This window comes from Silene latifolia, chromosome X, assembly GCF_048544455.1.
Source record: "Silene latifolia isolate original U9 population chromosome X, ASM4854445v1, whole genome shotgun sequence".
In the NCBI taxonomy this organism is placed as follows: Eukaryota; Viridiplantae; Streptophyta; class Magnoliopsida; order Caryophyllales; family Caryophyllaceae; genus Silene; species Silene latifolia.
The window spans coordinates 333,682,296-333,709,982 of record NC_133537.1 but is presented as its reverse complement, the minus strand read 5'-3'; the positions used below and the strand labels follow the sequence as shown (position 1 = coordinate 333,709,982).

At 43.3% G+C, this 27,687-nt stretch overlaps 3 protein-coding genes across 4 annotated transcripts; all 3 read left to right on the top strand.

Moving 5' to 3' along the window:
• Positions 1–12,246: 12,246 nt before the first annotated feature.
• On the top strand, positions 12,247–16,091 carry LOC141618813 (peroxisomal membrane protein 13-like). The gene is made up of 5 exons (XM_074435885.1): positions 12,247–12,530; positions 13,537–13,773; positions 13,866–14,188; positions 15,111–15,203; positions 15,646–16,091. The coding sequence occupies exons 1-5, from the start codon at positions 12,509–12,511 to the stop codon at positions 15,847–15,849; spliced, it is 879 nt and encodes a 292-aa protein (XP_074291986.1). The 5' UTR covers positions 12,247–12,508; the 3' UTR covers positions 15,850–16,091.
• Positions 16,092–17,284: 1,193 nt separating this feature from the next.
• LOC141622330 (coatomer subunit delta-like) lies at positions 17,285–20,169 on the top strand. 2 transcript variants are annotated; one of them, XM_074438379.1, is made up of 10 exons: positions 17,285–17,378; positions 17,475–17,514; positions 17,634–17,857; positions 17,954–18,196; positions 18,487–18,643; positions 18,722–19,011; positions 19,091–19,283; positions 19,360–19,513; positions 19,598–19,757; positions 19,858–20,169. In XM_074438379.1, exons 1-10 carry the CDS (start codon positions 17,322–17,324, stop codon positions 19,945–19,947), a joined length of 1,608 nt encoding a protein of 535 aa, XP_074294480.1. In that variant the 5' UTR covers positions 17,285–17,321; the 3' UTR covers positions 19,948–20,169. The 2 variants fall into 2 exon arrangements, with proteins under 2 accessions (XP_074294480.1, XP_074294479.1); XM_074438378.1 differs by having other exon boundaries at positions 18,707–19,011.
• Positions 20,170–20,854: 685 nt separating this feature from the next.
• Positions 20,855–26,937, top strand: LOC141618812 (uncharacterized). Its single transcript, XM_074435884.1, has 7 exons — positions 20,855–21,540; positions 22,619–22,718; positions 23,480–23,539; positions 24,443–24,557; positions 25,470–25,552; positions 25,835–25,896; positions 26,542–26,937. The coding sequence occupies exons 1-7, from the start codon at positions 21,329–21,331 to the stop codon at positions 26,651–26,653; spliced, it is 744 nt and encodes a 247-aa protein (XP_074291985.1). The 5' UTR covers positions 20,855–21,328; the 3' UTR covers positions 26,654–26,937.
• Positions 26,938–27,687: the final 750 nt, after the last annotated feature.

The following is a 27,687-nucleotide window of genomic DNA, read 5'->3' as shown; positions in this document are numbered from 1 at the left end:
GTGAAATTAAAACGGATTGTAAATTCATTCAATAAGAGTGTAAAATCACGGAGAGGCGAAACAATGTATCTTCATCAGGCCTATGGTTCATTCTTGGTCTCGGTGGGCTTAGTCTTGAACTCTCGGGGTGTATTATATTTTGAGTCAATTTAGATTTCAGATCATTGCCTCATTTTTTTTCCTTTATGTAATCAATTTATCTGGGCTTGCCTGAAATTCATGGAATGGTTCGGGGGTAAATTTTAATTGGGTAATAATTACTATGTAAGCTAATTACTTACTTGAGTAATTAGTTCATTTATGAAAGGTTTGACATATAAAGGTAATGATTACTGAGTAGATGTTTTACTCCCTTAATCATTACCCGGAGGGAGGGCGAGTAATGTATTACCCTTTAATGAGGGTAATAGTTTCAGAAGATGAATAATTACCCACATACCAAACAAGGAAAATGCAGCTTACATATCACTCCTCTCCTTTTACCTCAATCCAAGCAAGCCCTAGGTTAGTGGTTACCAGCTAGTCAATTGTATTTGATCGAGTTATCATGAGTTAAGGTTGTTAGTTTTTATACCTTTATTTATGCTGATAATCTTAAACAATATTAAAATTAGCCATTTTAAGTAGCAATAGGTATTTCAAATACCGTAATCCTTGGACACGCCCCGAAATCCGGATTAGTCGGCCCAATGTGGTTCGGATTACCGGATGGTTTAGACCAAAAAAAAGTAGCAATAGGTATTTGGTTTTCTCGAGTGAGATATTTTGAGCTAACCATTAGGATTAAGTCTAGTCTCTTGTCCAACAAATATTGATGAGTCTCTCGTCCAGGATATTGATTTATCGCATCAAATATATGTTGATTTTAAAACACGGTCCAAATCCTTATTAATTCAGACATAATTTACATAACATTATTTGTTATTTTGACTCGAAGTATGATCAATATTGTGGTTTTCTAACTGTTCCGGGTGTAATTCCAGAGCAAGTATAGTTACCACCCGTGGCTTGTTGAATGATGTCTTGAGTTGGATTCTCCCTTGGTCTTAATCGTTCCTCTCGGCCTCTCCTGCAACAATGAACGAACTGAGGGCTTGGCTTTGAGCCAAGCGTACCCACTCCGACGCCCAAGTCAGTAAACTCAGATGTATAAGTTGTATGCTAATTGGCCAGGAATATATTGTAGAGAGATAAGGAAGATTATACCAGATGAATAGTGTATTTAGGTCAAGTTGTGTATTTCTGGATTGGATGGGATCCCTTCCTCAATGAAGGTTGAGGAGTATTTATAGACTTCACCTTTTGTCACGTAGTGGCCAAGTGGCCAAGTGGCTAGCGGGTGGAAAGATCGATCTACCCCTCGGCCGAGGGACCTATGGGCTTTGGCCGTGGCGCTGTTGACCCACCGCCGAGGGGTCTTGGATATGAGTACGCGGATAAGTGTCCCTATTTGGCGGGTTGTCGTGCGGGACCTAGGTTAGCAGCCGATGGGCGGCATCGGCTAGGCTGTCTAAGTCGTTGACTTGTTGTGGATATCTTTGACCTTGCTCAATATGTTGACTTGGTCGACGGTGCGAGAATATGCCCCATCAATTTGCCCCCGCGTAGTCATGCCGTGGTATGGGCTTCGATGTACTTCGAGCGTATATTCTCGCAAGTAGTTTGTAGAAAATTTTCCCCGCATCGGCTTCTTCTTCGGCGGCTTCTTTTGCCTCTCGCTGGTCTTTCTTAGGCCGTACCATATTCCCCCTCCACATGGATGTGTATTGGGCATCCGATGTGGAAAAGAAAGGGACGCCGCCGAGACCGGGGTTGAGGCTGCGGTTATTTATGATTGCCCCCCGCCGGCGGTGTCTAGCTTGGTCGATCATGTGGCCGGCGGAGAAAAGGTGCATGGGAATTTGTTGAGGAAGTTGAATAGGCGGAGAGATTTGAATAGGCGTGTTGAAGACGTTTGGTCACCGTTGCATTGATTGACACAACCGCTTGTTGCAACGATTGACATCCGTGGTTGCATGTCCGACACGTGTCCGCATGCTTTGATTGGTTGACGCTTCATGGGTCATTCTCGATTGGTCCCGCTTCATGGGCTTTTCCCTATAAATAGGGCGATTGCTCGTGAAATTGGTCACCAATTTCATTTTCCAAAATTTTTCTTCTCTAAACTTGCAAGGGCTTCGTCTTTCTAACATTCGAGTTGTTATTCCGGCGAGTGTTTTTTTCTTCAAGGTAAACAAACAAACTTCTTCTTTTTATTTTGTTAAATAACCGTTGATATTATGTCCTGCATCGGCGCCGGGACTAGTACTTCGCACGGAGGATTCCCTGTTGCGTCTTGATGGGGAGGAGATACTAGACGCCATTCCGATAAGGTTTGGGGGCCCTAGGTCTCCTTCTCCCGCGATCGATCCACCAATTCCGGAGGGACGGGAGGATGAGGGTGAGGATGCGATGAGGATGAGGGGACCCCTTCCGATGGTGGGAGGTCGGCATGTCTTCCGGATCATGGCGAGCCCTGTCATTTGACGGTCTTGAACGTGGTTGGTTCCATAAGTTCGGCAGTTGTTCCGGCAGGACACTTTTCGGAGGCCATTTCTCATTCGGTGAGGGGTATAAGATCGTTATTCCTAAAGAGGGTCAGGCGGTCTGTTGCCCTCCACCGGGTCACACCGGCGTGTACATCGAGCATCCGGAGTATGGGGTCTGCGGTTTCCTCGAATAGATACGTCGTGGCCATTATCGAGCCGTGAACGTCGCGGTGGCCCAACTACATCCGTTGGCCATGAGGACGATAGTTGGCTTTGTGTGGCTTTGTCTCTTTAAGGGGGAGATCCCGACGGTCAACTTATTCCGCCGACTTCACGATCTTCGACCGTCAATTCTTTGGTAAGGTGGGGTGGTACGGCGTACGACGAGCCGGGCTATATCTCCGCGAACAAGCTTACTTCCTGACCGACAACGGCGGTGGGTTTATGTCCAAGTGCTTGGGAGGATTACCCATTGCCCCGGTCTTTCCGAGCCTGTTTACTTGCGGTGTGAGAACCGGGAAGAGTATGAGGAATGTACCTCCCGGGTAAGGTGAAAATGGGCGCTTCGAAGGTTCCTCTTCTTGCGAGGATGAGGAGCGGTCGATCACTTGTTCGATCTTTGAGAAGGGATGGCTGCCCCAGACTCGATTATTCTTCAAGATGAGCTGCTCGGTCACGTCGGCCTCATACCGGCCCTCAGCCAGGGTGAGTGGGGTCGGTGTGAGGCCTATTTTTGCCTGTTATGCTCCTGTTTTTTAGAGCTATGTTCTATTCCTGTCGTGTAATTCTTGTTTGGTTTTCTTTTTGCAGACCGGTTTGGCCGGGATCTCTGTCCGAGAGTACCTTGAAGCGGTTAGGCCTTGATAAGGACGGGAAGGTAGTTGTGCGGCATCCTACGGTGGAATGCGCGATCGCAGACCGTCTCCCAACGAGCTCATGGATAAGCAGTTAAAAGGGGTGGATCCGGTGGCGGCTCAGGCAAGGGTTCTCGGAGGCGTGCCAAAGAGAACGAAGAGGGCTGCGACTAGGGCGGCGGCGGCGTCTGTGCCTGCTCCCTCTTCGACCCCAGTGGTTCAGAGGGAACCTGTGGAGGTCGTTGATATTACCGGGGGGTCGGTGACCATTGCTAAGGAGCCGCCGCTTGCTTCTACCGTTGTTGGGGAGAAGAGGAAAGAGCCACCGTCTTCTTCCGTTGTTGCGGGAGAAAACCGATCCATCCGCCCTCGAACAAAAAGGGCCCAAACCGGGTACAGATCTAACTTGTGGTTCGGATTTGGTGGTTCGGCCGGACATCCCAGACGACCGCTTTCGATGTGTCGGTGCACGGTGACATGACATGGATGCTTTGTGCAAATTTTTTGCGATCCTTCCTCGGCGGCGCCGTTCTTATTGAACGGCAATCGGGGAAGCGGCAGAGAGGCTATCGAGACGGCGGGTGACGGAAATGTCATTGTTGACTCCTCCGCTCGAACATCTCTCGCCTCCGAGCTTGTGGCGGAGGGTCCGAGAATGTATAAGAGGGGTGGCGAAGTGGACCCAACAAGCCGGCTCCTATATCGCGGAGCAGAGAAAACCATGGGCCAAGCTGCGCCGCCGATGGCGAAGCTTAGACTTGACCTCTCTCCGCAAGGGGAGGCCGCGAAGTTTAAACGGATTTCTTTTACTCGCGAGAGCGCGCGGAGGAGGTTGAGAAGGCGGGGGGCCGAGAGGGCCAAAGTTGAGGAAGGCGATGGCGCTACGCCAAGATGATGGAGGAGCGGGATAGGTACAAGGACGCTCATAAAGCCGCGGTTGCCGAGGGGAAAAGTGGAAGAATCGGTTCCACAACCAAAGTGAGGCGCTTAGGGACGCGCAGTGTTTGTCATTGCTCAAAAGGAGAAGGACATTATCATGCTCCAAGATGAACTTCTCCCAAAAATGTGCGCCCAATTCCGGGACCAGGCCGAGGAGGCGACCAGGGAGGCGATAAAAAGGGTCGTCCCCGATGGTTCCTTTCCGTGGGATAAATTTGAGAAGCTCTTGGACGAGATGGCTGAGGCTGCGGAGGCAGCGGCTGCAGAGAAGACGGAGGCGGCGAAGGTGGCTCAGGTAGCTGAGGTGCTTGAAAATGTCGAGCCCTCGTCTGCGCCAGCCAACGAGGAGGCTGCTGCTGCTGATGGAGGGAATCAACAGGCATAGGGAGACGGGCGGTCGTCACGAGACTCCCCCGGCGTCTCGGATAGCTTTAGCTGTTCGGGGGCCAATTATTGAGCCTTCTCTCCCTGCCATCTTTTGGCGCTTCAAATCCTAAGTCTGTACCCTTTTGTTTCCTTATTTCCTTGCTTCTTGTAAAACTTTGGTAGGTAGAGTTTTAGGCTATCCTTATGGGGACGGCCGTCGCTTGTACTCTTCTTGCAGTTATTTTTTTTAATAGAGTTTCATCTTTTGGGTCCTCGGCTCTGGCCGGGGCTTTGATCATATTATTCTTCACTTGTCTTCTTGCGTTGTTTTAATTGAGTGCCTTTGTTTTTACCGTCGGCATGGCCGAGGCAGTTAGTACGCGCATCACAACTGTGTTAACGTCTTTAGCATTTCCTCTAGCGTACCGATCATTGTGTCCCCGTCGCTCTCGGCTAGGGCCGAGGTAATCGGGGTTATGGCTCGATAGCGTTCGTAACTGTAGGCATATTGACCGCCAGACTCGCGTCTCAACTGCACTGAGTATACGTTTCTTCTAGCATATCGGTCGTTGTGTCCCCGTCGCTCTCAGCTTTGGCCGAGGTAATCGGGGTTACGGCTCGATAGCGCTTATCGGTCATTGTGTCCCCGTCGCTCTCGGCTAGGGCCGAGGTAATCGGGGTTATGGCTCGATAGCATTCGTAACTGTAGGCATATTGACCGCCAGACTCGCGTCTCAACTGCACTGAGTATACGTTTCTTCTAGCATATCGGTCGTTGTGTCCCCGTCGCTCTCGGCTTTGGCCGAGGTAATCGGGGTTACGGCTCGATAGCGCTTATCGGTCATTGTGTCCCCGTCGCTCTCGGCTGGGGCCGAGGTAATCGGGGTTATGGCTCGATAGCGATTCTTCTAGTGTACCGGTCATTGTGTCCCCGTCGCTCTCGGCTGAGGCCGAGGTAATCGGGGTTAATGGCTCGGTAGCGATTCTTCTCTTTGAGTGACAAACACTTCGATGGAAAAGTTGGGTGATTCATTCGTTTGCTATGATCATGCGTTGGGGTGTCCACAATGGATTTGGACACCTCCGCCGCTACACAAAGTATTTCCTCAAGTTGTCGGTGTTCCAATGGCTCATCAAAGGCACACCTCCCATGTCCACACCGGTATGTGCCCGGTCTCATCTCTTCAATCACCTTGTAGGGACCCTCCCGGTTGGCCGTCGCTTTACCATGAATATTTCCTTTGTTGGTGGCGGCCGACTTCCTTAGGACTAGGTCTCCCACTTTTAAATCCCTCTTATGGACTCTTCTTTGTAGGCTCTTTTCATCCGCTTTGATATACTTTTAGCCAAGTTGAGGCGTCTTTGTATCTCGGCTTTCTTCGACCAGTCTAAGGAAGCTTTGCCATCCTCATTTTCAATCCCAGGGTCAAGGTAGCCGTTCTGAATGTTGGCACCGTTGCTTCAATCGGTAGGACTGCTTCGGAACCGTAGACTAGGTGGAAAGGGGTGTACCCCGTTGCTTCTTTCTCCGTGGTTCGAAGGGACCATAGGACGCCGGGTAGTTCATCGGCCCACCTTCCCTTAAGGTCTTCGACTGTCTTCTTCAAACCGTTGAGGATCGTTTTGTTGGCCGCCTCCGCCTGTCCGTTGCTCTGTGGGTGGCAGACGGAGGAGTATGCAAACTTGATACCAAGCTCTTCTAACCAGTTCATTATTGTGTCACTCCAAAACTCTCGGCCGTGGTCAAATACTATAACTTGGGGTAATCCGAAACGGGTTATAACATTTTCCCGCATTACCTTTCGACGACGGCCGTGGGTCTTCGCCGTCATCGCTACGACTTCACCCATTTGGTGAAGTAATCAACAAATTACGATCAAGAATTTCCTTCCTCCGAGGTCGTTGGGAATGGTCCTAGCATGTCCATCCCCCACCGTGCGAAGGGAAGAGGGCCGAGCACCGGTTGTAGGTCCCCGGAGGGAGCGTGTACACGGGCATGCATCGACGCCGTGCACTTCTTGGTCTTTGTTCCGGAATCTTGAAGCATGGTGGGCCAGAAGTAGCCGGCTCGTAGAGCTTTGTGGGCTAGCGTTCTTGCCCCCATGTGGTGTCCACAGATGCCTTCGTGAATCTCTGTCGATCACAAGATTTCTGCGTCAAGGTTTACCGACCGACACACTTCAAAAGTGGCCTTATTACGGACCTTACGCATACGGCTCTCCTTCGAACACTAAGTACCAGCGCGATCCGTTTCATTTTGGCCGAGGGATTGCGGCCCTCCCAGTAATTCACCCGTAAGTTTGTATTTCATTATCGGAGTCATCCACGTTGTCTCGGCTTCTACGATGCCCACCATGCCGTCGGTCTCGGTGATGCTCTTCGCATTCGGATATCTACCAAAGACGGTTGGTGACGTTCTTGATGGTTGAGTTGGCAAGTTTGGAGAGAGCGTCGGCCCGGTTGTTCTCGGATCTGGGAACGCATTGGATTTGGAAAGACTTCAATTTCGCTATGTCGGCCTTTACCCTTTCTAGGTACCTTACCATTCCGTCGTCCCGAGCCTCAAACTCCCCTCGATTTGGTTAGTAACCAACGGTGAGTCTGTCTTTAGCACAATGTGCTCTGCTCCGCACCCTAGCTAGCTCGACTCCGGTTATCACCGCCTCGTATTCGGATTCGTTGTTCGAGGCCGAGAAGGTGAATTTCAAGGCGTACTCGAACTCGTCCCGTTTGGGGCTGATGATGAGGATGCCGCTCTGAGCCGTTCGTCGTGGAGGAGCCGTCGGTGTAGACCTCTCATACGCCTGGGTTTGGCTCTTCTTGATACGTGCATTCGGCCAGGAAATCTGCAAGTGCTTGCCCCTTTATCGAAGGTCTTGGTTTGTCTTGAATGCCGAAGCCGAGAGTTCCACCGCCCACTTGATGAGCCTGCCGGATTGCTCGAATTTTTCCAAAGCTTTCTCTAACGGCTGATCGGTTAGGACCGTCACGGGGTGCGCGTCGAAGTAGGGTTTTAACTTCCTCGTGGCAATGACGACGGCGAAAGGCTCGCTTTTTCGATTAGTGGGTAATTTCTCTCGGCGGCAACGTTTGTATGATCGACAAAGTAGATTGGGTGTTCTTTGTTTGTCTTCTTCCCTGATGATCACTGCACTGACCGTGGCCGAGGTAACTGCTATGTATAGGTATAGCGTCTCCCCCAGCATCGGCCTGGACAGAGTTGGGAGAGTCTGAAGATGAGCTTTCAACTGCTTGAAGGCCGTGCTCGCTCCTCCCCCAGTGAAGTCTTTATTCCCTTTCAAAACTTTGAAGAATGGGGTGCTCTTGTCGGCCGACCGAGAGATGAAACGGGCGAGAGCCGCCATTCTTCCGGTCAAAGATCATAACCTCTTTTCGATTCCTTGGCTCCGGTAGGTCTAAGATTGCTTGGACTTTGTCCGGATTTGCATCGATGCCTCTGCGCACGACAAGTACACCGAGAAATTTACCCGCCGGACACCGTTGCATTTCATTGGGTTGAGCTTCATCTTGTACTTCCTTAGTGAACAAAATGTTTCGTGTAAATCGGCCAGGTGTTCGCTGTCGGACTTGCTTTTTACAATAGCATCGTCGACGTAGGCCTCAATGTTTCGCCCTTTTTGATTTTGGAACACTTTGTCCACTAGCCTTGTATACGTTGCGCCAGCGTTTTTCAAACCAAACGGCATCATTTTGTACATGTATGTGCCGTTAGCGGTGATGAATGCGCATTTGGGCATGTCTTCCTCAGCCATGAAAACCTGGTGATATCCCGAGAAGGCGTCTAGCGAGCTCGGATGGTGTAGCTGCCGTGGCATCGATTAAGCCGTCTATCCGTGGCGAGGGTAACGGTCTTTGGGGCATGCTTTATTAAGTTGGGTAAAGTCTACACACATTCTCCATGCCCCCGATGACTTCTTTACCATCACAACATTGGCTAACCACTCCGGGTAGGTGCAAGGCATAATAAAGCCCGCCGTAAGTAGTTTGTCTACCTCGGCTTTGATGGCCTCGTCTTTCTCGGCTGAGGAGTTCCTCATTCTTTGCTTGATAGGGCGAGCGGTGGGGAGTACGTTTATCTTGTGAATAATCACCTCCCGGCTCACACCCGGCATCTCGGCCGCTGAGTAGGCGAAGACGTCTTTGTTTTCCCTTAGCAGGTCCAGGAGTTTGGCTCTGAATTTTGGCTCCAGGTTGGTACCGATGGTTACGGTGCGGCCTGGGTCAATCTCAACCTCTTCGGTCTCTGCTCCTTCGACCATGCTAATGGTTCGGTCGTGCTCGGGCCTGGGAGTGTGCTGTATCTGGAAGGATTTTAATTTTGAAGCGCCGGCTCTCACCCTCTCTAGATACCTCGTCGTCTTATAGTCCCGAGCCTTGTATTCTCCTTTGATCTGGTTGGTCAATGAGAGCGAGTCTGTTTTTACCACGACGTGTTCTGCCCCGGCGGTTCTGGCTAGCCTGACTCCGGTTATCATTGCCTCGTACTTGCATTCGTTGTCTGAGGTCGAGGAGGTGAGCTCCAAGGCGTGCTCAAACACATCTCCGTTCGGGCTAATGATAACGATGCTGGCTTTCGAGCTATCCGTCGTGGAAGGGCCGTTAGTGTGTATCTCCCATACGCCGGGATCCTTCTCGTTCTTCGAGGTGAGTTTATGAGCCTCCCCCCGGTCCGAGACGTATATTAATGTCAAGGCCCGGACGGATATTACGGCTTGGATTTCACTCAAAGTGACCCGGCCTATGAGGACGTCGTGGGCAGATGTGCCGCTGATGACTATAAAATCAGACATAACATTCCTGGCTGCAGTTCCCTCGCCGAACCTTACCGGCAGTCTGACCGACCCCAGGGGTACCAGGCCGACCCCAGAAAAGCTGTACAGCGGGTTGGTGCAGGGGTTCAAATCTTCGACTCTCAGACCGAGGCTGAGAAAGCATTCTCTGTACATAATGTTCGTGTAGGCGCCTGTGTCGATTAGGCACCTCTTCACCAAATGGTTGGCTAGGTTCGGGGGTGTGAGTGGGTCGCTGTGAGGAGCAATGACTCCCTCGTAGTCCGCCTGTCCGATAGTCATATCGGGGATTTTGGGAGCGGGGGTGGCTGTGTTGGGCACAAAGTTGACGGCCTGACATGGCTCATCCAGTTGCCGTTTGTGTCCATGAGCGGACCCATCGTTCCCGTTGCCTCTGATGACAACATGGATTACTCCTATCCGTTCAAAGACGGATTTGCTGTTTGACCCGCCGGCATTCGGTTTCTGGCCTTTGGCGACATACTTGCCGAGGCTCCCCTTCCGGATCAGCTCTTCAATGGCGTCCTTCAGATGTCGGCAGTCGTTGGTTAAGTGTCCGGTGTGGCCGTGGTACTCACAGTATTGGCTCGTGTCACCGTCACTCCTCGGCCTAGGGGGCCTTTCCCACTTCTGGCCTTCGCTCTTGCTCAGAGCGAATACCTCGGCGCCGACACGACTAGGGGGTGTGATCGCCGCACCGTTTTTGTAGTACGCTCCCGAACTCCCCGGCGCCCGTCGAGTCCTGTCTCTGGCGATTGTCGACCGTGACCTATTATTGTCACGGCATCTTTCATCGTGGTTGCCCTCCCGGCGCTCTTCTTTTACGAGTGCTCGGCCTCGTTGGGGCCTAACCACGTCTTGTGATAGTCTTCTACTTTGATGGCCTGGTCGGCCATTTTCCTCGGCGGCATCAAGCCCGGCCTCCGCACTTGATGAGCTCATTTTTCAAATCTCCCCTTGGGAGGCCCTTCATCGGCCGCGAAGGCCGCCGCCGGGATTAATCTCTCGAATCTGTTGGACCTTTCCGTCGAACCTCTTCATGTAGCTTCGTAGAGACTCGCCCCCTTCCCGTTTGATAGTTAGGAGGTCCGATGTCTCCACGGCCCTTCTCTTGTTGCAAGAGTCTTCAAGCTAAAAGGCGTCCCTTAGGTCGGCGTAGTAGTACACCGAGCCGTCGGGAAGCCCCTTGTACCAACTTTGAGCCATCCCATGCAATGTTGTTGGGAAAACTCGGCACCATACTTCATCGGGTCGCTCCCATACGACATGTGAGACTCGAAAGCCTCAGCGTGGTCGGCTGGATCACCCTCCCCTTTGTATGATATGGGTGGCAACTTGAGCTTAGTTGGCACCGGACTTCTAGGACGTAGGCGCCGAGGGGTCGTCGATCACATGCGGACGACACGTGGCGATCGGCTCCTCGCATTCCTAGCCCGACTCCTCTCCTCGTAGCGGGAGGGACTTCTTCCCGACTCGGCGAGTCGGGCTTCTTCTTCTCCGACTCTGATGGGTCGGACTTCTTTCATTCCTCCGGAGTGGGCCTCGTGGGCTGCTGCGGTGGCCGCCGTCCCCCCGCGAGTGCGGTCGGGACTTATGTCCATCACTAGCATTCGGGCTCCTCCTGTTTCAACAGGCCAACCTCTTCCAAAGGTGCTCGTTCAAGTCTCTTGGAGTCACGTTACGGGCCCCGGTCTCCTGGACGGGTCCCGCCGCTCTTGTCGGTGTGACGGTGTGAGCCGACGTCCTGATGAGGTCCGGATTTGCTTTAGCAATGCCACGTCGACCACATGTCCCATGAGGGTGACTTGGTTGGCGGGCCGCGTCGCATCTGGTGTTATTGGCATCCCGAACTCCGGTTGGATTACTCCGCCGGAGGAGGGTCAGTATGACTCGAAATTGTTGAAGGTATCATCCGGGTGGAGGGGCTCGTCGATTCTACGAACACCTCTTGTTGTTTTGACATCTTCTTAGCTTTTTGGGTGGGTTTTTGTTTTTTTTTTTTGTTTGGGAATGAATGTGACTAGCTTCTAGTGTCTTTCCCCACAGACGGCGCCAATTGTTCCGGGTGTAATTCCCGAGCAAGTATAGTTACCACCCGTGGCTTGTTGAATGATGTCTTGAGTTGGATTCTCCTTGGTCTTAATCGTTCTCTCGGCCTCTCCCGCAACAATGAACGGCGGGGCTTGGCTTTGAGCCAAGCGTACCCTCCGACGCCAAGTCGATGGCTCGGATGTATAAGTTGTATGCTAATTGGCCGGAATATATTGTAGAGAGATAAGGAAGATTATACTGGATGAATAGTGTATTTAGGTCGAGTTGTGTATTTACGGATTGGATGGGATCCCTTCCTCAAGGGTTGAGGAGTATTTATAAGGCTTCACCTTTTGTCGCGTAGTGGCCAAGTGGCCAAGTGGCTAGCGGTGGAAAAATCGATCTACCCCTCCGGGGACCTATGGTGGCCGTGGCGCCGACCCACCGCCGAGGGTCTTGGATATGAGTACGCGGATAAGTGTCCCTACCGTTGTTGTTGTGCTTAGGGACCTAGGTTCTTGGCGATGGGCGGCATCGGCTAGTCAAATCTAAGTCGTTGACTTTCTTTGTGGATATCTTTGGCTTCTTCGATATGTTGACTTCACAATGATGCATATCTTGCCCATCACTAACCGTTAAATAAAGAATTGTTTAACTATGTCACTTTTCTTGAATAGCGAATAAAAAATATTTACGAAATCTAATATCCACATATCCATAATACATCTGTCTTAAACACGAGTCTCACCCTCCGTCGGCGGTGGACGGTTGGTATATAATTGCACTAACGGAGGAGTATTAGAGTTTTAGACAATTACCCGTAGCTACCCAATATATTGGAGAAAGAAATCCGAGTAATAATTGCAGCAAGAATAAAAAAAATACGGATCATACATTCATACTTTGTATAGTTGTCTGCTACCCTTCTTCTATCATCTCCCAATTTCTTTAATCGTCAACGACGTCAAACGAGTCGCCTATGGCGACCACATCCCAGCAAGGTGATTACTTTTTTGAGATTTTAATTAATTTAATGTTCTAATTACCCTTTTAATATCCATTTGGATTAATATTTCTGGGTTTTTGTGGATTTATGTGATTGATTGTTGTAATTATGCAATACCCTTTTGTAAAAAAATGAAAATTTAGGGATTGAAATTGATTAAAGTGAATAAAGGTTTCATCTTTAATGATGTTGTGGGTAGAGTTGTAGGTGTTTGGTTTTTTATTGTAGGTTTCTTAAGTTGGGGTTGGATTACAACAACATCAGCCTTAATCCCAAAATGATTTGGGGTCGCCGACATGAATCATCCTTTAGAACCGTCCATGGGTAAACGCACACCTCAAAATACGAAAAAAAATTGAAAAAAAAGTTGGGGTTGGATTATTTTGTGTTTTTGATTTAAGGGTAGTTGGAATTTTACTGTTTTATGGATTGAATTTGGTGTTGTATCTTGTATGTAAAGATGTTTTCTTTCTTGATTATTTTAATCATTTGGGAGAAGGGTTATGAGGCTGGTAAATTGTTTGGGAAGTGGGTTGGTGTTGAATACTTGAATGATGATTGAGAATCGAAGAAATGAGTATCGAGATGGGTCGTTTGAGCTTGGGTTGTCGTAGATGTGAACGATTTAGCCGTAGTTTTATTGTTGGGATTAGCTCATTACCTATATTCATGATCAACCTTTTTTTTGGGGTGGGGGAGAGAAGAGGGTGGTATTGCTCGAGCCTTCGACTGAAGATGTATAGTATTGAGCTAATTTGACACTATTTTGACTTCATGTCATCAAAATTCAAGGTTTTGTCCCGAATAAAGGCAAGTTGTACTTGTGAATGCTTGTTTTACTTGGGGAACTTTCCTCAGTACGGGTTCTCTCACGGTTCTGTCCTATATTGCATAGGAAACTTTTTATGTATACTTGATTAGTTGTTGTGGAGAGGATGTCTTAATTATCTTCCCAGTAAAATGACAATCGTTTGTTGCTAATAATTCGTCTGCCTGTACAGGCAGTGTTCCTCCGCCAAAACCTTGGGAAGGAGCAGGTTCATCGTCGGGTCCAGCACCATTCAGACCCCCATCAGCTGGTACTACAACAGATGTTGTGGAAGCTTCTGGAACTGCAAAACCTGGAGAAATCGTTACAACTTCCAATCAAAATAATAATACAGTCAACACAAATGTTGCTGGTAGGCCTCTCCCAGCAAGGCCTTGGGAGAATAACTATGGAAGCAGCAGTTATGGAGGTAGTTGTGCTTTGTTTTACTGGGAATGTTGATGGTACTATATAGTTCTATTGTGTTCTTGGTACTGAGGATCATCACCACTGTCTATGCAGGATATGGTTCAGGGTTGAATTCTGGGTTATCTTACAATTCTGGAATTGGAACAGGATATGGGTCAAGCATGTATAATTCGTATGGTGGGGGTTATGGAGGAGTCGGCGGAGTAGGCGGCGGGATGTATGGTAACAGCATGTATAGAGGAGGATACGGTGGCGGTGGACTTTATGGTTCTGGGGGGTATGGAGGTGGAGGAATGTACAATAGCGCTATTGGAGGTCCCATGGGCGGATATGGGATGGGTGGTCCTTTCCCACCTCAAGATCCAAATAACCCTCCTGCCTCCCCGCCTGGATTTTGGATTTCATTCCTTCGTGTGGTAAGTGCAAAATTTAAATAAGTTGTTATTCTCTTGTTGTCATGTAATTGATTGAATCCTTAGTTTTTGGGCATGGGCGACTATTTGATCATACTTGCTATCATAACATGTTATGTACTTATGTGATCGTATATGGTAAGTCATTCATCAGAGCTTAGTGTATTAGATGAAGTCCATGTAAAGTTGTAAACATATACAAATCTGAGTTTACTGGAATTTTTGTTCTTGAAATCTATGAAATGATTTTGGTATCCTTGTTGCCAGACCATTGTCTAATTTTGGTTGTATCATTGTATGTAGTCTCTTCCTTCATCTAATGTTAGTGGATTGAGGGATTTAAACTGTGGCTTATGGGAGAGTAGGGTGTACCGCAAATGATATTGGCTTGTGGGAAACTAGAGTTTAACCAATCTTTGCGAAATGATGCTCAGTATGGGCAATGTGAAAACTTGTTTAACCAATCTTTGCGAAAATTGGGGTTGTGTTATTTGAATCTCATTCAAGATTTATATATGGCAAGGCACTGCCTGTCAATCGGTTATGTATCAATATGTGCTTGAACTTGCCTGAGTCTAGTAGCTCATTGTACTACTCTTCTTCAGTTTCGTATGCATGTCTGCATGGGTAACATGGTTATCTCAAGTGATAATTATGTTTTGTGTTCAGTATGATGTATGTTAAATCTTACAATATTGCATTTGATTTGTCAAACTGAAGATTTTAAATGTTTTATTTGCAATAATCTACCCGAATCTTCTTCTTGTTGTTGATGATGGGATGGTGGTTGTATTTGCCATAAATCTGTAACATCATGGCGTTGGTGTTGAATGTTGATGATAGCTACATCTTGAAAATTGAAATGCTTCATATCGAGCAAGCTGGTATTGACTCTTTCTGCTTGTCCTTATTCATTTGATGGCAGATGGAAGGAGTGGTAAACGTGTTCGGAAGGATATCATTTCTTGTCGACCAAAATACACAAGCGGTTCACTTTTTCATGACAGCTCTTCTACAGGTACCCAATTCATTGCTATTGCGTAATCTATCCTGAAACCTTTTTTTTTAAAATCTCGGAAGTGGTCATCCTGAAATTATGTGAAGTGTAAATTGTCACTTGATCTCACCTAACATCTGTAAAAAAAAAAAAAAAAAAAAAAAAAAAAAAGAAACTTCAGTTTGTTGCATTAGTTTAGCTGCTTGACACAGGACTATTTGAGTTGTAAATGCTGACGACGTATCTGCAACCCTATTCCTCATTTTAGGTCAGATTCCTTGTATCAAAAATAATCGAGTCGAGTCCATCACATGGATATGTATGCGTCCAACATCTGTACCCGAGTTTTGAACGACATTAGTTTTACCCGTTTTAGATAAGTCGTTGAAAAATAAAAATCGGGATTCAGGATATACCTTTGTTATCAAATATTTTTGCTGACAAGGCATAACTTTGGATACAGCTATTCAATCATGGAGGAATGCTTTATGGTGAGTTGGCCGGATTTGTGTTCAGAATTTTGGGGGCCAGGAGAAGATCCAGGAAAATTAATCCTTCGAACCCAAATGGGCTCCCTTTGCCAGGACCCAATACGCAGATGGATCAGAAGTTTATAGACGCGCCCAAATCTGCCCCAACCGGCTCATGGGATAATGTATGGGGCTAACAAAGGATTTGCATTTTGTACCGATGATGCTTCAACATGGTCAAACTTGACACCGGGATTTCAGAATGCAAGAGTCCTCAACCTGGTTATATTGGAAGGATTTCAAGTTGGATTCTGAATTCATCCATCTTTGTTCTAATTATGTAATCTGTCTTAAGTTGTTATGTGTCATCTTTTCGGCTTTTCGCCGTTATTCCTTGTAGTTCAATTGGACTATACGAGTGTAACTTTTTTTGGTGAAAGGAGGCACAAAGCCAAAGGTTTTTTTTTTTTTTTTTTTTTTTTTTTTTTTTTTTTTTACAGCAAAGCCAAAGGGTTAATATAATAAATTTATGGGTTATTGTATAATAATGAGTTAATTGAAAAATTCAATAAAAAGTCAGTAATTCATTTTAAGAAATGTTCCTCGTCATTTTTTTTTCCGTTTTTTCATCTCAGTTTTTTTCATTTTTTTTTTAAATATCAAAATCCTAACACAAAAAAAGCTACTCTCCTCTGATTGACCTACCCCTACCCGGTCAACACTCGAATAGAAGATCCAAACTTGACCCACATTTCTAATTAACCAGACTCCATCTGATTCAACTCGTACATACAGATATTGTTGTGTAATGCAGTAATAATCAGTATCCCGAGATATCTTGAAAAAGACGCACTTGAAATGACCCATACTCAAAATTACCTGACCGAATACCTATAAACCCGAATTGATCGACTCACACCAAACCGATAAACCCCACTCGTATTCGACCCGACTAACCCGTTTGCCAGATGTAATGCCAGGGACTGAGGGAGTACGTAGAAATGAGATGTAAGACAAAGTAGTTAGAAAAGTCCCTATTCAACCGTTATATTTGTGGCATGATGACTTGTTAACCTAAACTATAGCAGTGTTACTCTCATCAATCTCTTTTGTCTTGTAATAAAAACACAATTTCTTCTACAATTTCATCAACTTACTTGTTTTTTCTCTCTAATTTCTCCAAGGTAGCAATTTTTAATGACAAAGTTTCCATTTTTTTTGCTGATCATGTTCAAATTCATAGTTGAATCGACAATATTTTTTAATTTTGTCGTAGTAGTTGTCTGATAAGTCGATATTTATACGTATTTTGATTGCGAATACGTCATGCATCATTAATTAGCTTGTAATGCTGTGATGGGTATTTGATTATGTCTCTAAAGATGTAATCTTTTAAAACTATTTATGTACAACAATAAAATTTGTTGATGAAAATTTGAGTTATGTTATATCTATATTGTGTGAATTGTGTTAAATCACTCGGAAATGTACTTTGTCACTTGAAAAACACGTTAGAAAAGTAAAACTATTGAAATAATGCTCTCACATAACGAGTGACAAAGTACATTTCCTCTTTGGCGTTATTAGTCCCCATATTGGTCCTTCGTGATCAATAACAATGAAACAATGTAACAGGGTTTGTACTTTGTATGCATAATCTGATTTGTTGATGAACTTGTTTGTATTTGCAGTTTGTGATATTGGAGTTTATCAGATTGTTAAAATGGTAAGTATTTTGCATTCCTTTGATCTGTTTCTGTAATCTATTATTTTTCGGTGAGAACTTTTGTTTGCATTGAGTTTCTCTTTTTTGCTGTTGCAGGTTATTCTTGCAGTTTCTATAATAAGTAAATCCGGAAAAGGTACATGTTTTAAATTAGTGACCGAGAATTTTTATTTGGCCTTTGGTATGATCCTTGTTATTGTTAGTTCTTGTAAAATCTTTTGGCGTATCATAACTTAGTTTCCCTTTCCGGTACAGCCCTAGTCTCAAGGCAGTTTGTGACCATGTCACGCATACGAGTTGAAGGATACCTTGCAGCTTTTCCTAAACTGATTGGTTCCGGAAAACAGCATACCTATGTTGAGACTGATAATGTTCGCTATGTCTATCAGCCGATTGAGTCACTTTTCTTAATTATTTTGACGAGCAAGCAGAGTAACATTTTAGAGGATTTGGAGACTTTGAGGATACTTTCTAAACTGGTATCCTTTCCGCTGATAACCGTTTCATAGTTAATTGAAGGACCGGTTTCTTTCAGAGAATAACATAATTATTCTGTATGTATGTATGTATACTAGGTTCCTGAATATGCACCTTACTTAGATGAGGATGAGATTTCGCACAACGCTTTTGAGCTAATTTTTGCGTTTGATGAAGTCATTTCACTTGGACATCGAGAAAACATTACAGTATCCCAAGTTAAGCAGTACTGTGAAATGGAAAGTCAGGAGGAGAAACTGCATAAAATTATGTTGCAGAACAAGATAAATGAAACAAAGGACATCATGAAGCGTAAGGCTAGCGAGATTGGCAAGAAAAAGGTATTTTTCCGTATGAAGGTGATGGTTGAGGCCAAACTATTATATTTATTCCTATTACGCCCCTTCACTCGAATGCCTGTTGGGCTTGAAGAGTGGTTAGTGCACAGGCTCCCGCAAACCATGTGCTGAAATTCCACTTCGTGAGTTAATGGGGTTGCCAGGATTCGAACCTGTGACCTTTGGTCACCCCTGGCTCTGATACATGTCTCATTTGAACAAACCCTTAGTGATCGGACAAGAAGTGGGAAGTTCCGTGTATCATATTATTGAGTATTGCATTTGTGGCACAGGTTGAACGGACAAGAAGTGGTAAAGTTCTTTTGTCTCTACAATCAATGAGCAGTGGATCATTTGAACGAACCCTTAGTGACCTCGGCCTTTCTAGCAGCAATGGTGTATCGGGAAGTGGTAGCGCTGATATGGACTCGTTGATCAGTAAGCCCAAGGGTATGTACACTGTCATATCTATATCAGCTTGTTTGAAATCTAATATTCTTTAAATGCGATCAGTTAGTTCTTCTGCAGCTGCTACTGGGCCGTCTAAGGGTCGTGGAATGCAGCTTGGGAAGACGCAAAGGACAAACCAGTTCTTGCAGTCCTTGAAAGCGGAAGGTGAAGAAATTATTGAGGATGTACGACCAAGTTCTATAAAATCTGCCGTAGCTGTTTCACCAGTTACCGTTCCTGTTATGCTAAATGTCGAGGAGAAGCTCAGTGTGACTCTTAAACGAGACGGTGGGCTAGCAAACTTTGATGTTCAAGGAACCTTGTCTCTTCAAATTCTGGAGGAAAAAGATGCCTATCTTCATGTTCAGGTTATCTATTATTTTATGATAAAAAATCAGAAAATTGGAAAATGTGAATTATTGATGAATGCACTGGCATCTGATTTAGGTTGAGTCGAAAAATGACCCGAGAGTTGTGTTCAAAACTCATCCGAATGTGAACAAAGAATTATTCTCAACCGAGAATATATTAGGGCTTAAAGACGAGAATAGACCTTTTCCTACAGGCCAATCTGGGGACGGTGTTGGCCTTTTGAAGTGGAGAATGCAGTGCACGGATGAATCTGTCGTTCCAATAACAAGTGAGCTTAACTTCCTGTCATATCTTTTTGATAAAGAATAAAGATGCTAGCTTAGTTGTTTGATCATGGTTTACAGTCAACTGCTGGCCAAGTGTGTCTGGGAATGAAACTGATGTTAGCATTGAATATGAAGCTTCATCGACATTTGACATGAAAAATGTCATCATATTGGTGCCTCTTCCATCACTCAGGGAGCCCCCAAATGTGAGGCATATTCATGGTGAATGGAGGTGAATCCCTTTCGCTACTCAAACTTCTGTTCGTTTATTAGTCGTGATATTGCCAAGCATTAATTTTCTGCTGCTGTTTGACAGGTATGATCCAAGAAACGCGGTTTTTGAATGGTCCATTCTGTTCATTGATAATTCTAATCGCAGCGGATCTGTTGAGTTCACAGTTCCAACCACTGACCCATCAGCCTTTTATCCAATCTCCGTACAATTTACTGCTATAGATACATTCAGCGGATTAAAGGTACATACCTGTGACCGCCTATGCTACTCAGACTCGGCCCAAAGTTGAACCTGGCTATTTTTGTTTAGCACACCTCATGATTTTTTTTTTATGCCTTCAGGTGGCTAATGTGATACCACTGAAAGGCGGCTCGCAACCAAATTTTGCTCAGAGAAGCCATCTTTTCACAGAGAACTACAGAGTGGTGTGATCGGATGAGACGGATCCAAATAAACAGTGACCAGCAGCCAAGGCCAGACAATGCTGTTTCTTCAGTACATATTTTCAGTACCCTCAGTATAATATGAACTCAGCATTTATCAGCTAATCGAATTTACGTGTATCCTGAAAATGTAAAAAATCTACACTATGATTTCGAAACTCAACTCAAATGAATAATGTTGCAAAATACAAAGACAGTAAGTTTTTGAAAGTGTACATTATGAAATAATCATTTTTTATTGAAAAAAATCTTTTTTTTGTTTTATTTGATAGTTGAAAATCTTGAGATTATTATGGGCAAAATGGGAGAGATTGCCTTTTGATTTTGTCCTGGAAATAATGTTGGCCATGTTGACTTTTGGAAACATTGGTTATTGAACTGTACTACTGTGTATAATGTTCATCATACTGTATTTAGATTCGAGCATAAAAGCAACTAAGAGCCAACAAAGAAACAGATTACGTCATGTCGGGTTTGTATTCGTGTCAACTTTAAATGGATCATTATCTTCTCAACTTATAATACAACATAAACAGGCTAACCCAACTAACCTATTTAACACAGTTCATTTTAATTTTTCGATAATCCAACTAACCTATTTAACTGATTTAGAGTATTTTTAATCAGGTTTATTTTCAACTCACTTAACCCGTTAACTCATCAACCCATTAACCTCTATAACCCGTTAACCCAAAAAGTGATAAATAATAGAGTACATCTTACACGGATTACCATGTTAATACCTTAATCCTGTTAACTTCGTAACGATTTTTCGGAGTAAAAAATAAAAAAGGAAATAAAAAACATAGCTTAAGAATTTAATTTCAGTACCACTTGTCTAACACAAAGAAACTCAATTCGTTTACAACAACAAATCTCCCCTTTGTTCATCCGTACAATCCCTCGTTCTTGAGTCTGTTAACACCTTTTTTCCCTTTTCCAAAAATCACCCTTTAAATTTCTCCCTCCTTTCTTCATTTCATAACTTCACACCTTTTATTCCTTACAATTCACATGAATTTCATCACTTATACCTAAAATTCACATCAAAATCCAATCTTTTTCACAAAATTTACAACTTTTTCATTAATTCTCACCTGGGTATTGCTTATTTCCCCTTTCTATGGCGGGAAATCCAGTTTTAACTGGTAAAATGGCCAATTTATGATATTTTATCAATTGGGTTTGTTGCAAATTGTAATTTTTTTCATTTAAGACGGTTGTAAACGTGAAACGGACGGCTAGACCCGTTTAGGCGGTTAGTAATGAGTATTAATTAGTTGTAGAGTTAAGACGGTCTTAAGAAAGACTTACTAGTTGCGAATTATAGCGGGGTGTAAAAAAAAAAAAAAAAAAAAAAAAGAGACCAATGGCAGCTGGTGCAAACCCATCTGGGAATCAAGAACAGCAGCAGCAGCAAGGTTTCTTTAATGGTGGAGGTGATAATGGTAATAGTAATAATTTAAGTAATGGTAATTCAGGTGATAATTCAGTGGTTTTGTTAGGAATTAAGCATAATCCTGGAATTTCTACTCATTGGACTGCTGAAGAACAAGCTGTCTTAGATGATGGGCTTGTCAAGTTAGTGCCTTTTTTTGTTAATCTTGTTCCTTTTTTGTTGATAATGATTTTTTGTTTTGTTTTAGTTTGATGTTAATTTTTCGGAAATAGCCTCTTTGTGTTGTTAGCACAAGGGTATGCCTGCGTACATCCGACCCCTACCCTGCAATTTGCGGGAGTCCTTGAGTTGTTGTTTGGTGTGCACATGGAATCTTGTTATCCTCATTAGTTGGTTGCAACTTGGTGCTAGGGTTTATGGATTTGTATTAGGATTGTGAAATGTGTGATGATTGGAATATGAATTGAGAGATTATTATGTTGTTTATTACTCCCTCCGTTTCAATAATTTGTTTACCTTTGATTAAAATATCTCTCACAACGAATAAAAAGGTGAACAAATGATTGGGACGGGGGAGTAAGATTTGATGTGAGTGGAGTTTTTGGTGGAAGGTCAATAGACACCTTCTAAATTACTGTGGGTTTGTGTTGCATTTGCTGTCATTTTTGTAAGTGGAGATAATTGTATTACAGGAAACATTGTGGCAACCTAATTTAATGCTTGATTATTAACTGGTAAAAGTGTAGAGCCAGTGAGTTGCATAGGGTACTAGGGTATAAGACCGTCCCATATAAGTTTTTATCGGTGGACGGGACAGGAACTCTGAAATTTGAACTTGTTCGTGGGAGACATGGCAAAATGGGGTTGAAACATTGTGAGCTTGTTTAGGCGTTTACTGGAATTTGAACTTGTTCATTATCTTTTTGGCTGTAAAATCTGAAATTTTGAGCTGCTGATAGTTGATTTGGAGTCTCCCTGTTGAGGTGCAAGGGACAGGAACTCCGTTAACTAGTCCGCGTGTTTTTTGGATTTAGCATAAAATGCTCATATTTGATTACCCTCATAAGAAAGGCACCTTTTCTCATTTTTCACTGTCTTTGAGATGAGATGCAAGGGACAGGAACTCCGTTAACTAGTCCGCGTGTTTTTTGGATTTAGCATAAAATGCTCATATTTGATTACCCTCATAAGAAAGGCACCTTTTCTCATTTTTCATTGTCTTTGAGATCTATCTCACTTTGTTCGTTAAATGTAATGCAGGTATGCTTCAGAAATGAATGTCGTTCGTTATGCTAAGATTGCTTTCAGTTTGCCAAATAAGACGGTTCGGGACATAGCACTACGCTGTAGATGGCTTAATGTAAGCTCATGACCTTATTTCAGTATGATAATGTATGCCTTCTTATATTCTTTTGATCCTACTCCCCTAGCTTTCAGTGATCGTGGTTGTTTGTTTCTGATCTTGATGGTGTTTATGATCAAGTTTGTCATTAGATACCCTCACTTGGCCAGCCCATCTTTTACGATCATTAGTAATCAGACCTAGGTGCACAACGTTTAAGGGCAATATTGAGAGATCATTGGTTTGTTATAATCAGCTTCTTTCGTCAAGTTTCGCAATTGGTCCCGATAAATCTTAAGCTGGAACTCGGATATGCGTATTAGGCTCTTACAGATTCTGGAGGCACCCCTTGTTACCACCTCGTTAGCACACACTGTTTAGAGAGAAAAGATACCATTCTATAAAGTGAGGGCATCTTCTTTGAAACCTAGTTTTTTAAATACTGTAGTCCTTCGAGTCAAAATTTCTGAACACCAATTCGGTCTCTCCAACCTTCATTTTAAAGATAGGCAGTGATATGACTACTTGCTCTATCTAGTTTGAAACCAATACTCGCGACGTTTTATTCTATGTTAAAGAGCTTCTGTTGGGACAACATTATACTGTACTGACTGGAAGCGATTAATGTTAATGAATCGAGTTAGTCATTTGGATGTCTCTGTTGTTGTAAAAGATTGTACTTTCATTTCAACAGGGAAACCTGGGTAGAAGTGGCGCATAAATTGAGTAATAGAATAAAGATATTCCTTTTGCTTTGACCTTTCACTGCCTTTCTTCAGAAAAAAGAGGTCAGCAAGAGACGAAAGGAGGATCATACGAGGAAAAGCAAAGATAAAAGGGTAAGGCATCCAAATAAATGTTCTTTTCTCTCATATTTAAGTGCTGATATTTCATTGCATTTTCCGAAATAGATGCTGCTATTGAATCACTCTTTTGCTATATTGGAGCAATTTTGAGTGCTTTTTTCTGGAGTCCCTGACAATGAGTTTCATTTTTTTGTCTCTTGACCACAATTTTTGGTAGAAACTCGTGTTCTGTAGACTTTAGTGTTCTTTAATTTCTTAATTCATTTCTGCTATACTATCTACTCAACCCTGATGCTTAATTATTCCTATAATTTTGTGCTTCAGGAATTTAATTTCTCTTTCTCGTGAGTATTCAAAATCATTTTGTCAGTGATGCATTTATTTTTCCCATTGTTTGGCTCATCCTCCTTTCTTAACTGGCCTTTTCTGCCTCGTATGCATTGGTCCATAGTTACCCACACTTCTGATATCGAGTCATGTAGTACTGTGTGATCTGGTTGAGAGGATTTCTTAGAAGGAGGCCTTATTGGCTTATTGACATCTATCTAACAGAAATTGGTTCATGAAAGTTTTGTTAATTACATTTTGCTTTTGATCCTATAGTTCCTGAAATTGAAAATTTTATCTTTCATGTTCCATTATTAATCTGAGTGACTATGTTACTCCGTTTCTGATTGCCTCTTATCCTCGTGTTCGACACTCATCCTGGCACTTCATTTTAAGCCAGAGCATGATATTTTTCATAAAATAGTGGTGTCCAACACTTGGGTACATACCTGTGTGGAAGTGCCGGGTACTAAGTTGTTAAGTTCAGCCGAGTCTAAGAAACATTGGTGACAGTTCTACACCAGTACACCGTTGTTCTTTAACCCTTGAGTATGGCATCATCAATGCGTGTTGTATTTTGGATAAATTAACAAAATTCACTTTATTCAGGAAAAAGTGACTGAAAATACATCAAAGCCGCCACACATGGCATCAAGGCCTGGTGGTCATCCTCATGTAATGCCTCCGGTCCCTGTAGACAATGAAGATGGTGTCTCTTTTGAAGGTACATTCCTAAACTTATACTCTCAATGCCTGCATGGCGCGTATTTTCCGAGTTGTGCATATATGTCCTACATAGTGGTGGTTACTAGGTCATTAGCATGAATGGCAATAAAGTTAAAGTACCTTCAGAAACTCCCTTCGGTAATGAAGCATTTAGATGCGTCTTCTCCTGTAAACATATTAACTCCATTAGTCAGAATGACCTAATAGAGATGAGTTAGCTTGCAGATAAAATACTGAATCAATAACCAGTATATATTTCTTAGGTCTGCAAATGGATATATCGTCTCTCTTTCACTTATACCCGTCCCTCCTTTTTTCTGAGGAATTGATTCCACTTGATTGTCAGAAATTTAAATAGAAGTCAGCTATGGCTTCAACAATACTTCTCCATCCCAAATATATTGTCCCCATTTCCTGTTTAGTCCATCTCAAATTAACTGTCCCCTTTCTATGTATAGTAAATAAAAACCGTGTATCCCATTTCATCCCCATTCTATTGCTCTTATTTCCTCTTAGTCTAGACTAAATGGTAATAATGTTATTTCATCACTTTCTCTTAAATCCTACATTGTAGTCAAATTTTAAATGAGATGGAGTGAGTAATATTTAAAAGATACTCACTCCGTCCGGTCATTTGTTTACCTTTGATTTTGGCACAATTATTAAGGAAATGAGAGGGGACCATTTGTGGTTAGTGTTATCGAATGACAAGTGAATTCTGATGGATAGGGATGATCAAATCACACATAAAAAGCACTCTAAATATAGAAAGGTAAACAAATGAATGAGACACCTCAAAATGGAAAAGGTAAACAAATGACCGGGACGGAGGGAGTATGTATTTGTGAATATTATCATGGATTACACATCTTTCTACTGCTGTCACTTACCTTACCCTGATTATTTTCAGCAATTGGAGGTCCTGCTGGGGAGCTACTTCAGCAAAATCAGCAGTTCTTCCAACAAATTTCCACAAATTTCTCGTCTTTTCAGGTAAAGATTATATGGTCACTATTTATAGAATGTGTCTCAACTCTCACACAATAAACTTGCTATTTTATCTCATCAATGCATGCATGCTGACCGCTATGGCGCTATTGTTGTCGGTCTGCTGCTTCTTGTTGAAACTGGATAAAAGACACTGCATCACTTTTCGTAGATTTGTTATCTTAATCTTTCAGAGGTGCTTGTGTATTAGAGTATTACATTCAATCTGTGTCTTTGATATGAAAGTGCATGTAAACTTAATTCTATTTCGGCCTTTCTGCTTTTCAGATACAAGAAAACATCGGTCTCTTTTGCCAAGCACGGGACAATATTACAAAGATAATGAATAGGTAAGTTTCCTATTATGCACCATATTTAGCGGCAAAGTTTTTTTATCTGCTGCTTAGTTTTGACTTCGAAGAACTTGAACTGAAATAGATAGGAATCCATAGGAACACATATTGCTGATTATGTGTGTAAGAGGGCTAACGATCGGGAATAATTTCTCTCTAAGGCCCGACACATTTTGGTAGTGAATTTCGTGGTCCAAACCTTGGGAAGTCGTAGCACCAAAGCTAAACAACCAAATCAGTTTATTTTAAGTTCTATACAACGTTCTTTAATACTCGAGAAATTCTGTGCAACATTATTGAACTTGTAGCAACAATGTTCTTGTGCTTGTATAGTTTTAACGTGAGACTACGAACTCCATGACTATATGAGGCCCAAGCCACCAAAGCCCTATAAACCAGTCGGTTACGACTTCATGAGTATCTGACTTGGAAGGTGGGAGTGACCAACTGACAGAATCAGTTATTTGATGAAGTGTTCATGTCTCATACCTCTGTTGATTGTCGAGTGACGTCGTTATAACATCCATCGACTACACTTGATGTTAGTTGCTTGATTTGTGCAAGGCATTGTTCTTTTTCTGTGTTGAGATTCTTAGTAGTCAATAATCACTGATGTCTGCATAATTTAAACTAAAATTGCAGCATGAGCGATACTCCGGAAATAATGAAGCAAATGCCTCCTTTGCCGGTAAAGTTAAACGACGAGCTAGCAAACACCATCCTCCCTCGACTAAGCCATCGTAATCAATCTTGATTCCCGGCTCTTCTTTTTTACGAAATGGGAAACAAGCGAAGAAGCCGTTTCTCACTAGTTCTCTTTACAAACTTATAGTTTTCTTAAAAAAAACATTTAGACTATTTTCCCTTTTACAGTTTACAGTCAATTACATAGTTTGTGTAGTTCTCCTCCGTAGTTAGTCACTGTTGATATTACTGGTGTTAGCAAGCTAGTATAAATATAAAAATAGAAATAAATTTGGTAGTCTTATTTATAGTGCTTTAATTTCTCTCTTTTTGTTAAACAGCTCAGTTTTACAATATTTGTTCCGAAATGAGTTGTTAAAAAATGTTGAATCCCAGTTTATTATGTTAAGTTTTCTCGTGGAGGTAAGCAAGGTTAGTCGAACCCGTAAACTATTGTCGACAAGCTCTCGGAAGTCGGAACAATCACATTTAATTGTATAAAGATCGTACTAATGACATTTAATAAGGACTAAAGAAACAGAGTGACCCGAAAACATCGTGATACAACTCAATGACACCCTTAAAAGGGGGCCCTATGTTAGATTTAACATACCGTAGAAATTATTGAGAAGTACTCTATTTACACATGCACCCAACTAATGCAACTTATAATTTGTGCTTTCTTGTTAAATTTGATCATTTTATTTTATCTCAATTAGGTGCCCAGCCTGTGGTAAACATAATTAAAGTCGGAACACCTATTTTCAATTTTAACACTTCAAATATTTTAACATATAAGATTTCGCTTTGAAACCTGAATTGACCAACTTGAATATTTATTATCGCATACTGAACGTTATGTTCAAATAACTTGATAGCAATACTCTCGAAAATGACTCAAATTCTTGCTAATACGAAAGGACTCGATCTAAACTGACCTGACCCGACCAGTAATTCGTTTATCTAGAATACTCTTACAAATATTAAAAAATAGGGAAATGATAAATACAACCCAGTGGGTTGTATTTAAGAAACTAAAAAAGGAAATAAATACTTAGTACATGCATTAATTACATTGATTCATGTGTAATTTATTCCCTACGT

Bases quoted from the DNA above. Each gene is read 5' to 3' on its own strand.
- LOC141618813 (XM_074435885.1), top strand. From the start codon at position 12,509: ATGGCGACCACATCCCAGCAAG. The intron at 13,774-13,865 runs GTAGTTGTGCTT...CTGTCTATGCAG, and splicing joins TGGAAGCAGCAGTTATGGAG to GATATGGTTCAGGGTTGAAT. The intron at 15,204-15,645 runs GTACCCAATTCA...CTTTGGATACAG, and splicing joins TCATGACAGCTCTTCTACAG to CTATTCAATCATGGAGGAAT.
- LOC141618812 (XM_074435884.1), top strand. From the start codon at position 21,329: ATGGCAGCTGGTGCAAACCCATCTGGGAATCAAGAACAGCAGCAGCAG. The intron at 24,558-25,469 runs GTACATTCCTAA...GATTATTTTCAG, and splicing joins AGATGGTGTCTCTTTTGAAG to CAATTGGAGGTCCTGCTGGG. The intron at 25,553-25,834 runs GTAAAGATTATA...TCTGCTTTTCAG, and splicing joins CAAATTTCTCGTCTTTTCAG to ATACAAGAAAACATCGGTCT.
- LOC141622330 (XM_074438378.1), top strand. From the start codon at position 17,322: ATGAACTTGTTTGTATTTGCAGTTTGTGATATTGGAGTTTATCAGATT. The intron at 18,644-18,706 runs GTATGTACACTG...AAATGCGATCAG, and splicing joins GTTGATCAGTAAGCCCAAGG to TTAGTTCTTCTGCAGCTGCT. The intron at 19,012-19,090 runs GTTATCTATTAT...CATCTGATTTAG, and splicing joins ATGCCTATCTTCATGTTCAG to GTTGAGTCGAAAAATGACCC.